Source organism: Lissotriton vulgaris, chromosome 4_1 (assembly GCF_964263255.1).
Source record: "Lissotriton vulgaris chromosome 4_1, aLisVul1.2, whole genome shotgun sequence".
NCBI classification, from domain to species: domain Eukaryota; kingdom Metazoa; phylum Chordata; class Amphibia; order Caudata; family Salamandridae; genus Lissotriton; species Lissotriton vulgaris.
This window is the reverse complement of record NC_141691.1, coordinates 1,086,298,517-1,086,313,149: the sequence shown is the minus strand read 5'-3', so window position 1 is coordinate 1,086,313,149 and position 14,633 is coordinate 1,086,298,517. Positions and strand designations below refer to the sequence as shown.

At 42.3% G+C, this 14,633-nt stretch overlaps 1 protein-coding gene across 2 annotated transcripts in view; it reads right to left on the bottom strand.

The window, feature by feature from the left end:
* LOC147722897 (TGF-beta receptor type-1-like) overlaps positions 1-13,836 on the bottom strand; it is a 1,593,949-nt gene extending 1,580,113 nt beyond the window's left edge. The window contains exon 1 of one of the 2 annotated variants that reach the window (XM_086965305.1): positions 13,643-13,836. In XM_086965305.1, coding sequence (XP_086821431.1) covers positions 13,643-13,733 — 91 coding nt within the window. In that variant the 5' untranslated portion in view covers positions 13,734-13,836. The remainder of the gene's footprint in view (positions 1-13,642) is intronic. The other variant, XM_086965306.1, reaches the window with a different exon arrangement.
* Between the last annotated feature and the right edge of the window lie 797 nt (positions 13,837-14,633).

The window sequence follows — 14,633 nt, the reverse complement described above, 5'->3', positions numbered from 1 at the left end:
TGGCCTGTTTATTTCCAATTATTATCTTGTGGTGACCGGTTCCCTTCCAGGGAACCTCCAGAATAATATGGAGGTAAGATGTTATCTTTGTTAACAACGTATAATAGCCTGTTTTCTCGCATTTACAATAGAATTTTGGATTTTCAAATAGGAGTGTGGGCCGGTACTTTAAGCCTCTTGCCGCTACCTGGCCATGTGGGGACTTTCTGCATGATTCTACCTACCTGTAGTTACAGAGGTGAGATACAGAATGTTTGCTACCTGGTTATAATAGCATGGAGTGATTATCGATATGTTTGACTCAATAGGATTAAGCCATTTGGGCTTAATCCTAGTGATTTTTGTTACTTCTTGCTGGTTGCATCTAAACTGGTGTGGTTGATTTTGTCACCGAGTGCGCCGACTCGAGGAGGAAACCAATAATCATAGCATTTTAACCTATTATGATATTTACCAATTTTTGGGAACACCACACAGTTAGGACCTTTGATAATGTTGCGCTTTAGTCTCTGTGGTCTGTTCCTTAGAAGTTGATGAGACAAACACATGCAGTATTTGCTTGTGCTTTTAACAATGGTGGTATTTGTCAAAGTCGTGGTGCCATTTTCTGTAGTACTAATTGTGGTGTTGATTTTCTGTCCAAGTAGAGATGTGTATGTCAATCCTGACTGTATCTTAACTAACCGGAATTGCGATATATACCTTCTTGTTATTTACAACTAGGCCTTTTATGAATTTGACCCCGTGGGTTCAGGACCTTATTGAGCCTAAATTAAGAATTTAGGTGAGATCAAATGGTTCTTTGGGGGGGTTTTATGAATAGACAAACAAGCCCTACGTCCAACTGATTTGCTGAGTTGGTTTTTGCATTACTGCTTTTGACTTTGCAGTCAAAGGTTATTAAGATTTACAATGTTGATCTGCTCGTACCATATCTTTCCAACCCCTTTTAGAGAGGTGCATCTTTGTATGGGACAACAATTTGGTGTCGTACTTTTATAATGTAGTCTAGAACTGGTCTTTTGCACTAAAAATCACCGCACAATCTATGTAAACTTCTGTGCATAAACATTATTCATGTTGCTTTTTTTGTCCCTGGTTTGTTTTGCTTCATTTCTTTGTATTGAGAAATGTTATCTTGTCTGTTCAAATATGTACATTCTGTTGCCGTTCTGAAGTTTTGTCATGCAATTAGAGTTCTATTGTTTTTATATATATGTAATATGTATGTAGTTTGTACTGGTTTGTGTGTTGCGTTCAATGTACTTCGTGTTTTTTATCTTTGTGTTCTTTCAGCCCTGATGAAGTTCCAATGGAAAGAAACGTGTTGGCTGTGGTTGAATTTAAAAAAATTAAAGGAATAAAGGATATACTTGGATAAATTGGAAGCATTTTCTGACTCCATTTCTGGTGCACCGTCCTTTTCTTTAGGAATTTGTCTGATCCTCAGTGGAGTGAAAGTGCGACAGGCTCCGGACTGGTGTGCACAGGCAAAGGACTTATTTTTTTACTTTGAAATTGAGGTGCTGAACCATGGTCAGCCGCATTGAACCTTTGTAAACAATTCTTTGTGAAGCATACCTGGTAAGATAAGGTTGTTTTGTGAAATTTAGAAATGTATCTAGTTGGAATTAGGAATAATTATGGGCATATTTACTAGAGAAACGACAGAGCGTGGCGTTAGCCTCCTTGGCTTAAAGCCATGCTCCGCCACTTCTGAAACGCAGGGCTGCACCATATTTACAACAATATGGTGCAGACTTGCGTTTTCCCCTGCGCTGGTGCTAATTTTGTCAGCCTAGCGCCTACGCAGGCACTCTTGCACCATAGTGCAAGGGTGTCTGTGTTGAGGGGGAAGCTCGTTTATGTGCAGCAAGGTCTCACTTCTACACATAAACAAACTTTAAATGGTGTTTTGTAACTCCTACGTGTGCTGCTTAATGCAGCACACATTAAAGTTGCAAAGCGTCATTTTTTTTATTGTTTATGTGCAGGATGGAGACCCTTTCTGAACATTACAATCAATGTCCTTTTGCTGTTTCTGTGTGTGCTACACAACGCAGCACATAGAAACAGCAAAAACGAGGAGAATCAAAACATTTCTCCTCGTGTCTGTTTAAGGTTTTCCCTGGTCTTAATTTTTGCGCTGCCCCATATTAATGCGGCCTTTGTAAATATGGGGCAGCGTAAAAAAAAATCCAAAAAAAAAAATCAATGGGTGTTGTGGTGGAACACGCTCAGAAACACCCATTGCCCACCCCTTTCACGCTAAGTATAGCATGAAAGGGGGCCTTATTTAGAAGGTAGCAAATAAGCCTTGTTAAGTGGTTTAAAGCTGCTTTGTAAAAAAAAAATTAAAAAGTGACGTTCTTGGCGATAGGGGCTTGTAAATATGCCCTTAGATCGTCCAACTAGCAGACCACTGCAGTAATCCGGTCTTCTGAAAACCAATGAACTGATTAGTGATTGGGACATCGGTGTGTGAATCACTATAAAATGAAATTACAAGCAGCAGCTTCAAAAGCAAAGCAACCTGATACTTCTAGGTAAGGTTTGCGGTAACAAGGTGTGCATACATGGCCATCCGCGGGGGGGGGGCAAGGAGGGGCGCTTGCCCCCACCCCCTCCCTGGAGCGACCCTCCTTGCCCCCCCCTGCGGATGCCCATGAAAACCGTGACTTCAAGACGGGTTCTCACTCTCGTTCCTCTCCATTCTTTTATTTGCTTCCCTGTGCAATGGATCCAAAAAAGAAAGACGCTTTTGCTGGAAATGTCATATTTTTCTGAAATTTTAATTCCAAAGTGCAGCATTGGGAATAAAAGGCTAAAAATATGAAAAATAGATAAATAACTAAATAAAGTAAGACAGAGTGGTAGCAAACTGGCCAAACTGGTTTTATTCACACTGAAACACATTAGCTCCACTTTTACAGAGTTTGCCAATGAAGCGCTATTTTTAGGTCGAGCCGGCCAATGCGCTTGCGCATTGAGCTTGCAAGAGATATTGGGGCTTAACTAGAGCTTAACCATCGGCGATTCCATGCAGTGCCCGTGAAAAAAGCACGTGCACTTCAAAGCCACCAGCCTCCCTCCCACAGGCACCTGAAGCTGTGCGCTCTGCCTCAGGCATTTCTCCTCCCCTAATTATTCACGGCCGGCCAGCCGGCCAGCCGTACTTTCACATTCACGGCCGCCAGGCCGTGTCACGCGTTTCTCCTCCCCTTCCAATGCCAAGAGCTTGTTAATCAGGTCACCTCATTAATTTCCCTATTTTCATTTTCACCTTAGTGCCTCCCCTAAACTTTAAACGTCCATGCACTATTTTTCATAACAACCACAGCTCCGTTTTACGTTGTATACCATGTTCTGAATGTCTTGACTACATAATATCTCCTTCCCTTATTCACTGCACTTTCTTTTTTTGCGTTAAGTTGCTGTTCGCCTTCGCAATCTAATTATTTTTTATTTTTGTAGCACTATACAGTACACCTTAACCATTGTTCTGGCATTTAGCTCCCTTACAAGATGGCCGCCGTCATCCCTCTTTCCCCCTCCCCTTTTCACCACATCACGTGCTGAGTGCCGCGACTTCATTATCCGATTTCCCGTCTATGACTCACTTCTCAGACCCACATTCGGCTGTAGCAGTCACTAATGGAAGTTGCTTGAGCATTGACTCAGTGCGTAAACTGACACCCGTTATGCAGCTCCTTGGCCATGTAATTGCGTCTAAGCTTTTAATTAATTAGACCTTACTGTTGATTCTTAGGTTTGCCGTCATCACCGCATAACGGAAGCGGCAACTAACTCCAAAGCGCCAACCTTCCTTGTTAAGGGATTAATCACAAACCCTTGCAGACTCCCGGCTTTTTCATTCCTTTTCGGCACCCCGGTAAGAGTTCCTAATCCCATGGGTTCCTTATTCAGAATGCGCCTACTCTCCACCCTAACCGTGCCCCCTTGTTTTCTTGTCATTGTTTTCCCTGGACTTGGAACTAGTGCACCAATCCTAGAGGTACCGCAATGTGTGGATTGGAAAACAAAATGTGTGCTGCGGCTCTGCGTCCAGGGATGTGGTCTTTATACCATACTGCTTACGTTTTGTAAGGACATAAGCAATGGCAATTGAAATGGGTCCATTCAGGACCCTGTAGTCGTGTCCTTAACTTTTCAGGCAAAAGCACACACTGATTTCTGAATAGTGAGTGCAAAAGCTTTAAGGTAACCATGTTGTTCCTGCTTACATTTCCCATGGTTTGCTAAATTTTGCAATCCCTATAAGTTTTTGCTTTTTCCAGGATGTTGCATACTGCTCTTGTCTAGTGCGTAATTTAAATTGAGCCGCATCCAGGTGTTTATAGCGGGCAACAATTGAGTTGTAGTTGAAGACAGTGGGAGTTTTTCTCAGAGGGGCAGTACGGTGTTCAGTGGGGGAAGAGGATGTGGCACTATGGTCAGAGTTGCTGAATTTGGAACTGGGAACCAGGTTCAGCCTTAATAACCAGTCAACCAGACCACTCTCCTGCAAGAGCACAATCACATGCTAGACCTTAGAAGGCTTTGCAACACCTTAGAAGTCCTGGTGTCTTCGCACCAGCAGGTGGACCCTAGCATGACAAGTGTAGGTTAACCTTCAAGGCTTGTCCACCACTATCCATACTGAAGTTCACCTCCAGTCTTGCGGGAAGGCCTATGAAGCAGCACACCCTAGAAAAACCGTCACTGAGGTCACAGGACACTTGAGAAGGGCAAGCTCTAGGGCGGTGCAACCAGTGTGACCGCACCGGGTGCTGACTTGGAGGCATCACGTTTGCAAGTATATTATGGTTTTAAAAACGCTTGCTGCCTCCTTCCTGGCCTCCAGCAATTTTCGGCAACAATAAAAATGTCATGATGACTCTGGTGATTAATGTTCTTCCTAGGGAGAGATCAGAATTTTGTCTAGTGGAAGTTTTGACTCATGGAAAGGTAGCTCAGAGGGTTAATGTACCGGCTGCAAAGAACATGCGCCATCACAAAGTGCACATAATGCAAATAGGTCAGTGGGCTACTGCTTTTGTCAGAGAGATCCTTTTGTTACTCGCAGTTTATAAGTTAAAATCCTAACTTAGAACAGTGAGCTATTAACTGTCATCTAAGAGCTGCATACAAACTGCAAGGTATAAATTAGAGCGTTATGTCCCCCTCCCCCCCTCCAGTCTTTGATTATCCTAATGTCCCAAAAAGTGTTCCTTTGGACAGAAATCAATTCTGATTATTAACACCTTTGAGAGTCGAGAGAAATACAAGGGCCTTTCTACATAACATCACATACACATGTGAGAGACTGTAGGTGTATATAGTGTTTTTTGAGTATCAATGAGGGAACATACACCCATTAGTCTATAAACTTTCCCTTTAGACCCCCAATCCACGGTAGTGCTAGCAGATAATAGAACGGTCGTTTGGCCGAGGGTCTTGCGAAGAGCTAAGTTATAGTTATTATTATAACTAGGCTATCTTTCATCTCTTTATGTGGGAGGTGGCTCTCACCTTGGGTAGGTGTATTTGTTGAGGTTTCTGCTGCAAACATGGCAGAAAGACTAGGATTGACTTTTGATGAGGAAATGACTAGGGAAATTCTGAGTACTCCTAGTATTCTTGATAGTGCCCCTAGTGTGACATCTAAACCAACTGATGATTGGGCCAAACTCATGACCCTTAAAAAATCACACTCGAGAATCCTGGTACATGGATTAATAATGACAGAATATTTCAGGGCTAATTGTGCTCCAACAGGCCTGTTAGTAACAAATGCCCCACGTCTCTTCCTGGACGACAAAACCTTTCTACGTGACTGGTCTCGGATTGCATGGAAATGCCCCAGAGACTGGTTAATACTTATAATCACAACAGCTAAAAAAGCGGCAGATTTCCTCTTAATAGAAATCCAGACGTTAGAAAGTAGTATAAAATCAGCAATCGTGAGCATAGTCTCCAAGAAACAGTCTGACAAAAAACAAGCGGAAGAAAAGTTCAAAAAACAAGCTGACGACACAAATAAGAACAACTTAGAATTTAAAGAGTCAATTCCAGCTACCAAAATTGCCAAATTTAAAAAGGATCTAGATAAATTTGCTATGGAAAAGGTATATCCATACACTAGCGAAGATTACGTTGCCCCACAGACCAACCGAAGAGGAGGTAGATACGGCTCAAATTACTCGACGTCCTCAAGTGAAGAAGACTCCAGCAATGATGACAACACGTTTTATGGAGGACAAGCTGGCAGGTCTATGAATCGTCGAGGCAAGGGAAGAGGCAGAGGCCCAAGGAGGGGAAATGCCTATGGACCTGGACCAAACTCATGGTGGCCACCTGCACCATTAGGCTTCCCGCCGGGTAATCCACCCCAGTTCTTCCGGTATCCTCCTTATAATCAGATGATGCCACAACAGCCTTTTTTTAGGGTATGGCCCCATCAACCAAAGGGGAAGAAGAAGAGCTCCAAAGACAAGAGTGAGTTGGAACTCACCAGTGGCTACAACATTGCCAAACCAACCGTCAGGGACAGCCACGACGAGCGGCACCAACAAGTGATCGTCAATCTTAGCTCCTATTCTCCAACCGAATCGGAGCTTAAAGTCTTGGGAAAAGGACTTGGATATGTGCCTACCTTCAAAGGAGATGCCTTCCAAACACGACAAGAATTGGCAGCCTTTTTCAGAAAGATCCGTCTTAATGCCTTCTTCAAAGATAAAGAACCTGGAGAAATGACTTCAACAAACACAGGACTACGCCCTAAATCTGCTTTTAATCCTCCTACGCATTTGGTACCAGCACGGATCATAGCATTTGAAGAGGCAGTCCTTTATGATTTTGACCATATTACGAGTGCCCGCCCGAGTCAGTTCCAAAACCTGACAAGGAATGAAAAAACAGCATTGAAAAGACTGGCGGATAACTCGGAGATTATAATCAAACCCGCTGATAAGGGGGGAGCGGTAGTGCTCCTCAACACAGAGACATACCGAGAAGAATGCCTGCGCCAACTAAATGACCCTAAATCATATAAAAGGCTACCACAAGACCCTACAAAACGTCTCAAAGCTGAAATCAGTAGAAAGGTAGAAGCAGCCAAGGAACAGAAATGGATCACTGACCACGAAGCACAATATTTGGTAGCAACGACACCTATAACACCTTACTTTTACGTGCTACCCAAGATACATAAACCCACTAGACCACCACCGCGAAGACCGATCATTTCTGGAATAGGCTCTTTACTTGAGCCCTTATCCAGTTTTGTGGATATCTTTCTAAGGCCGATGGTGTCCAAAATGCCTACTTTCATCCAAGACACAAAACACCTCCTAAAGGATATACAACAATTTCCATTTGACACTGAAAAGGACTGGCTGGTGTCCTTCGATGTGGTATCACTTTATATGTGCATTCCACAAGAGGAGACATTAGCCACCATAAGGGGAATGCTTGAAAAAACCACATGGGAGAGCATCACACCGATTGATTTTGTGATGTTTTGTGCAAGAATGGTACTAAAAGAAAACTTCTTTAGATTTGAGGACCTACTGGACCTACTGTACCTGCAAATATCAGGTACTTGTATGGGCAGTATTTGTGCTCCTAGTTTGGGCAACTTGTATGTTCACAAGGTAGAACAGGAGACAATATTGACAACAAGCAACCCGTTCTTTAGTCATCTACGTACCTGGAAAAGGTACATAGACGACATTTTTGTCATTTGGCGAGGAGAAGAAACCCTAAACATGTTCCATGAATGGCTTAATAATCAGAATGAGTTCTTGCGGTTTACTCTGGAATCCTCCAAAAGTAAACTTCCATTTTTAGATTTGCTGATTCGACCTATGAATGGAGGATTGATAACAGAATTATACCCGAAGCCTACTTCATGTAACTCCCTTTTACCATTTCAGAGTTACCACCCACGTGCCCTGCGTGAAAACTTACCGTTTGGTCAGTTTTTACGCATAAGACGTAATTGCACAAACCTGGAACTTTATGAAGAACATGCTAAGGGACTAACAAAAGACCTTAAAGCTAAGAAATATCCAAATCATATCATTCGGTACTCTAAGAAAAGAGCAGCTAATAACAACAGAGAATGGTTATTAGAACAGAAAGCACAAAAAGAACCTAACCAAAGAATGACATTTGTAAATACCTTCTCTAGTTTTCTAATTCTGTCAAAAAAAGCATGAACAAACACTGGCCCATTCTTAACGTAGCAAATAATGAACTACCTCGTCCGCTGTTTGCATACAAACGGAGTGCCAACCTGAGGGACAACCTAGTCCACACTCGCCCACAAAAAGACAGAAACATAGGCACCCAGATGACTCTGTGGAACTTGCCCCCAGTAGTAGGCCATTTTCCTTGTGGCACGTGCTCAGTCTGTCCACAAACAGAGAAAACTTTAGAGCTAGACATCGGAATGTCACGCCCCTGGAGAATTGAGAAACATACCAACTGCAACAGCGAGGGTTTAATCTACCTTATATGGTGTCCCTGTCAGCTCCGGTATGTGGGCATGACCACTAGAACAGTAAAAACGCGAATACAGGAACATAAAAGTACTATAAAATGTGGCAAGCGGTCAACTAAACTGACCAATCATTTTTTGGACAAAGGACATACTGACAATGACCTTAAATGGGTGGTATTAGAAAAGCCGTGGATCCCATCACACTAGACAGACCCCGCTAAATTTCTATTTCGGAAAGAACAAAAGTGGGTATACAGATTGAGAACAGACACCATTGGTCTAAACGATGAAATACCCTGGACCCTTATCTGAATGGATCTAGAAAAGTCTGACACATCTTAGGGTCAGAGCAAGTATAAATATACAATAAGTGGAAGAGGAAGGCAGGATGAGGAGAATGCCAGCCTGAGTTCTCCCACAAGACTGAGTCATAAGAACTAGAAAACTCTAATGTATCCCCTCTAATATATCCACACTTGCTTCAAGATACATACACGCTGGGTGGTATACAGAACCTTAAATGTCCTGAGATAACATCAAAACATTGTGCCCTGTTGAATGACACAATAGATAGACATAATACTTATATTAATAACTTGATTTCCATAAGAGCAAATAATTACCATAAAGATATTATTACCCACCATGATTTGCGATCAGATATCTTAATCATGTTTCAGGAGACGTTCTTAATAGTAAATAAATATGTTTAAGACTCTCCTCTACAATAAGGATTTCCCAATGAAGATCATGAGTATTATGGTACTAATTTACACAGCAGCTCCTGGCACTATAACCACTTCAAAAAGCCCGTGTCCATATAGAAAATTGTGCCGCTAGTAATCCCCTATCTGATCTACGATCAATAAAGGACTATGATTAAATGTGGATAGCTTAACGTTATTAAACCCTTACTTCCACCTTCTTGATTGCCTAAAAGATATTTGGAGAGATATAAAGCCTGTCATTTCGACAAAGAGTCATTCCTACTACAGAATAGTGTAGTATGATATATCCCCCGTGAGCACAGTATTCTAGGCGTTAATGCGGAACACTCATGTTTATATGCGCATGCGCAAATAAACAGTGCGATGTATTGCACATGCGCAGATAAAACAAACAGGCGAGCACGAGTAACTGTCTTGCGCATGCGCAAATAAGTAGTGTAGAAACGCAGCATATGCGCAATCATGATTTTACAATGCAGGCATAAGAAAAGACGGCGATAAGTGTTAGGACCCATCGTTCAACACAGCTGTGTACAATTAATCAGACTATATTAACACAAGCATTCCTGTCGTTCGGTACCTCCCGGGGTTAGCTCTACTACACGAAGAGGTACCGACAGACAGGTGAGTCTTTTTGCTCGATGGGGTCTGGTTGATGAATAGTCCTGTTTGCTTATAAATAATTGAATATGGGCTTGCAGGGTTATTCCTCTACATTGAAGCAGAGAGTTCACTTACAGGCTAAAATAGAAGCTAGTCTGCAGTATAACATAGCCTGGCTCATTAGCCAGTATTTGCTCTACCTTACAATTACTACAAGGTTAGCCTAAAGAAAAACTCTTTTAGACCAGAGAACAGCCTAGATACTCTACTAGAACTAAGCTCACTTGCCCAAAGTTAGGATAACAGGGATCTTGTTAACTCTAAACATGCCCTGAATGTAAATACTGACCTCACGTTTCACGGCCCTTGGCGTAGATGTCCCCCCAGACATTAGAGAATTTAGATTTTAGAGATACATAGACAGTGTGGTTAACACATTACTACAGTGTCCTTTTTTTCTCCCGCAGTGCGGGCCTCCCTCCTGAGCAACCTGACAGGTAGAGGTGAGGCTGGGTTATCCAACAATTGTGGGTAAGTCTATAATGTTTATAAATAGATATAAGGCAACATTCAAGTGTGACATAGTGACAGAACACTATGCATAGTGAATACATGTGATTTAATTGTCTTGAAATGTTTGAATTTCCCTTCATACATTCTCTCTCTCCCACAACCACCTTTGCATCTGTTTTTTCCACAGATATCCAGAGTATGGCCTGACACAAGCAATAGAATTGAGCAGGAACACTGGTGGTGTATTACAAATTTACTTTACTTTACTTTTTGCACACTAACTGCAGCAGCATTGTATAAATATCTGGTCCTGAAGAAAGCCGCTGATACTGAAACTAGATCAAGAGGCTGAAACATGTCGACCTATCACTAACAGTGGTTTATATCCATACCACTGTGCTGTTACATTTTAATCCTGCCAGGTAGCACACAGGAATAAAGTTATTGGTGATCTATCTAGACAGTTTTAATTCACACCCTTCCTTCACACAGCGCTGCAATATACCTCACTCAACCTAAAACAGCACTCATATGGGATTACCATCCTACTCCGTAGAAAATTCAAAACATCTCTGAGCTCCTTCCTTAAAACCTTGAAGTAGTAGCTCCCAGTGGTGACTAGGTTTTCCCCACTGGTAAGGAGGACCCATATGATGAAGCATGTCACCTTCGGGTGAGTGACGGGTCTTATCCTTAAGGGATGCCTTCCCCGGTGTTATAACACCTTTGAGAGTCGAGAGAAATACAAGGGCCTTTCTACATAACATCACATACACATGTGAGAGACTGTAGGTGTATATAGTGTTTTTTGAGTATTAAGGAGAACCCCCAACCATGGAATTACGTTTTAAATTCCGGGTATTGTGTTTCTCCAGACCAATCACTATAAAACTATATGGGCTACTAGTATGGTTGTCATGTGACTCCTACACCTTGCAGTCCTTAGTCTTATGTTACATTTTCTATACAGTGATTTACACACATATTGATTGACTCTGTGTAATGTGTGTGATGTAAAGGGCTCCGACACCCTACAATGATATGAGTGGCGTTGTAAATCAAATTAAAGGCCACTGAGAGAGAGTGGTTATGGAAACTTGGGGGGGGGCACAGTTAAAGGGTGGTAGTGAGGGAATCCATGGCAGAGGTGGTCAGTGGGGGGGCACTAAAACATTAATGCACAGGACACCACCAGTGCTATGGCTGGCCCTGCCCTTGAGGCCAGTCTGCCTCACCCATAGGTACCTCCATTGGCCTTGTTTCAGCAGTAGTAGCTGCAAATCACCAGGGATTGGAAATGCACGATTTGCACGCACACCAAACTAAGTTCGCAAACTTACAGTCACCCGGCTTCATTCACAAGCACTTTTAACATGTGCTGCCTGCTGTGGGGCCACTGGAATTATTTATGCAGCACAGGATGACAACATTATGCCGTAGTGTTGACTAAATTATGCATTAAAAAAAAGACTGCAGCGTAATTCTGTATATTTTCAGATATTTTATTATTTTGACGTGTGTACACATGCTAACAGTCTCTGCAAACATTTTGCCTTATTAGTACCAGTGTAACATACAAACGCAGCAGTGAGAAAGGTGACCTGTCAACCTTTATAATAGGCCATCCACTCCGCAGCAACACAAGTCACATTTTATATTAACTTTTGATATGTTTGAGCTACAAACAATTTATTAGTTTAAATGGTCAGATCATGCAGCAGATTGCATTATGAGGCAAATATGGCAGAGCCATAATTTTAGAGAAAACATTTGCAAACTAGGATATTTTGCCATTCATGTTTGAACTGCTGTTGTGGAAAAAGGGAGTAGTGCTGATGACAGAAAATCCATGGCTCGGAGACAAATGGCTTGTGTTTCCACATTTTATCGTATTTGGTACATTCTGTGATTAGAAGCATATCCCACTTTGTGAATATATTTTAATGTCAATAACTCATTATAACCTTAAATAATCATGTGTATCCATTGGTTGATTAAACTGGGCAGTGAAATGCCAAACAAATACTAAAAATTGGGATGTCTGCGCTTTCTGACCACACCTCTGGCTCCACCCATAGATCCAATCCTTGGGTTATTCCCGCCCTTTGATTCTCCGCCCCTAGTTCCCCTACTTTTTTCCCCCACTTCGACCACTGTGTAAGTCTCAGCATCCCAGGACCTGTGATGTGCCGCCGCTGTGGGCGCCACATGTGCCACACATTTACAGTGCCGGGCTTCCGCATAAGGGAGCTGGCCATTATTGTATCCCTAAACGTGGGCACGTTGTCAGTTTGACATTGACTACGTGTAAAGGGACTCTAAGTTTCTTTTCAAAAATATAGCTAACATTTGGACCTATACATTTGATTTTGTATAAATTAATTGAATGTGTGTAAAATTTAGCAATGCCCGGGGAATTCTAGTAAAGGGAGCACTCATTGGCGAATCACTAGCGTGTGTGATTGATGCATTATTTATTACTAACTTTGACGTTGTGCTTTAACTTTGGATAAAAGTTATCATGAATTCTAGCACCAAGAAGCCAATATTGGTAAATATGTGTGCTAAAAATAATCCCCAACATAAACTGTGTATACAGTATATTTAATCTGGTGCTTTAATCTTAGGCTATTTTAAAGTATTCTGATAAAAATCGAATCGTGCTGAAGACAGCCTTGATTGGTGTTGGATCGAGGACCCGGAAGTCTGCACACCTAGCAGACAGAGATAAAGCACCTTGTCAGAAAGTTTAGCGTTTTCCCTACAGGTGGTGTTTGTTGGCCCGTGGCAGGGACAGTCACATGTCCTGGATTCCTGGCATTTAATTGAGTCTATCCCAGTTCTGCGACCCTGTGTTTCTTGTGCCCCACCTGGCACACATCATGTTGGAGGATGGTGATGACGTTAACATTTGCTGGAATATGTTGAGAAAAGTGAAAAAGTCCCCAGATGTTTGAAGAGGGCGAGGAAATGTAAATGATGTTCCGTCCACGGATGCTGCCTTTTGGGCGTGGCATCGCAACAAAAAAAAAATCGAAATAGTAATTTAGCGCCTCACCTCTGCCATTCTTCGCCTCCGCTACTTCTGAGCTTGAGACCCAAGGGTGTAAAAAAGGAACCAGCCATCGCTGAACAATTTTTAAGATCATCCCGATTTCTCACCTGACCGGCGCCGGCTAAAGGGAACTTTTTTTCACGCCCATCCGAAGAGATTAATTAACGTTTGAAAAAGTCACAAGATCAAAACTGTTCCTACCTGAAGGAAATACAAGTGGATTCTATCAGTCCTTACCCGTTATAGCAGGGGTCAGAAGTGTTATCAAACACAGGAAATGGTTAGAAGTCAACAGAAGGCAGGGACGGGACGACGAAAGCCTCGCCATTGTACGAAGTTCTATGTCGTTTCCGTTATTACAGTCCACACTCAACCGTAATGCCCCACCCAGCGAATCATTCTAGCGGGGGTAAAACCCACCCCCTGTCGTCATTCTCGAAGGCTATTGGCCGTACTCAGTGGACGTCGGCAACACCTCCTTCCGTCACACCCTCTACGTTTCTTTTCATTTGCCGAGTAGCCAAGTATGTAAACAAAATCTGGTCAAACTCAAATGCTGGGTAGTACTGGAGCAACGCAGCTGCTACTTATAATGCCTACGGTCACCTTGTGACATATACTGCTAATTCGGGTTTAGAAAATGAGTGCTTATTTGTTCGTCAGCTTCTTCTTTATGTGTCAGAATTTAATAATTTTATATTAATATTATGTAAAACGTGTTTTACATGAAAAAGAAACAGATGCACATCAGTGTTGCTTTTATGCCAGCATCTAAGGCTAAGATTATGCTTTATTTTGCTTCAGTTTATTTTACTAAGCTGCTGTTCAGAAGTTTACTTTTCTAATAAACAATGAACTACATTTCCCAAGAACACGGGAAAAGTAAAACAGCCACCCGTCGCTACGTCCATAAACACTCTTCCAGTCTCCTCCTACTCTATGCTCTTTACAGGGCCGGTGTACTATTCAATAGACCCACCCCATCTGTCTTTACAACCCCCGATGCGTGGAAACCGCATGTCTTGGCTGCATGTATTTTTAAGCTCTCCACTCTCTGGCCGTTTAGTATGCATGCGTGTGATTGCACGCTTGCGCTTTCAAGATCCAGCGGCGAACACTACTCCTGCTTGAGCAGCGTTACATAGTTGCCAAGGTTTCAAATTGCTGTGTGTGACATTTTTATAATTTAAGTGTAATTATGAGAGCAAAGTCACGTAATGAAGGCAAG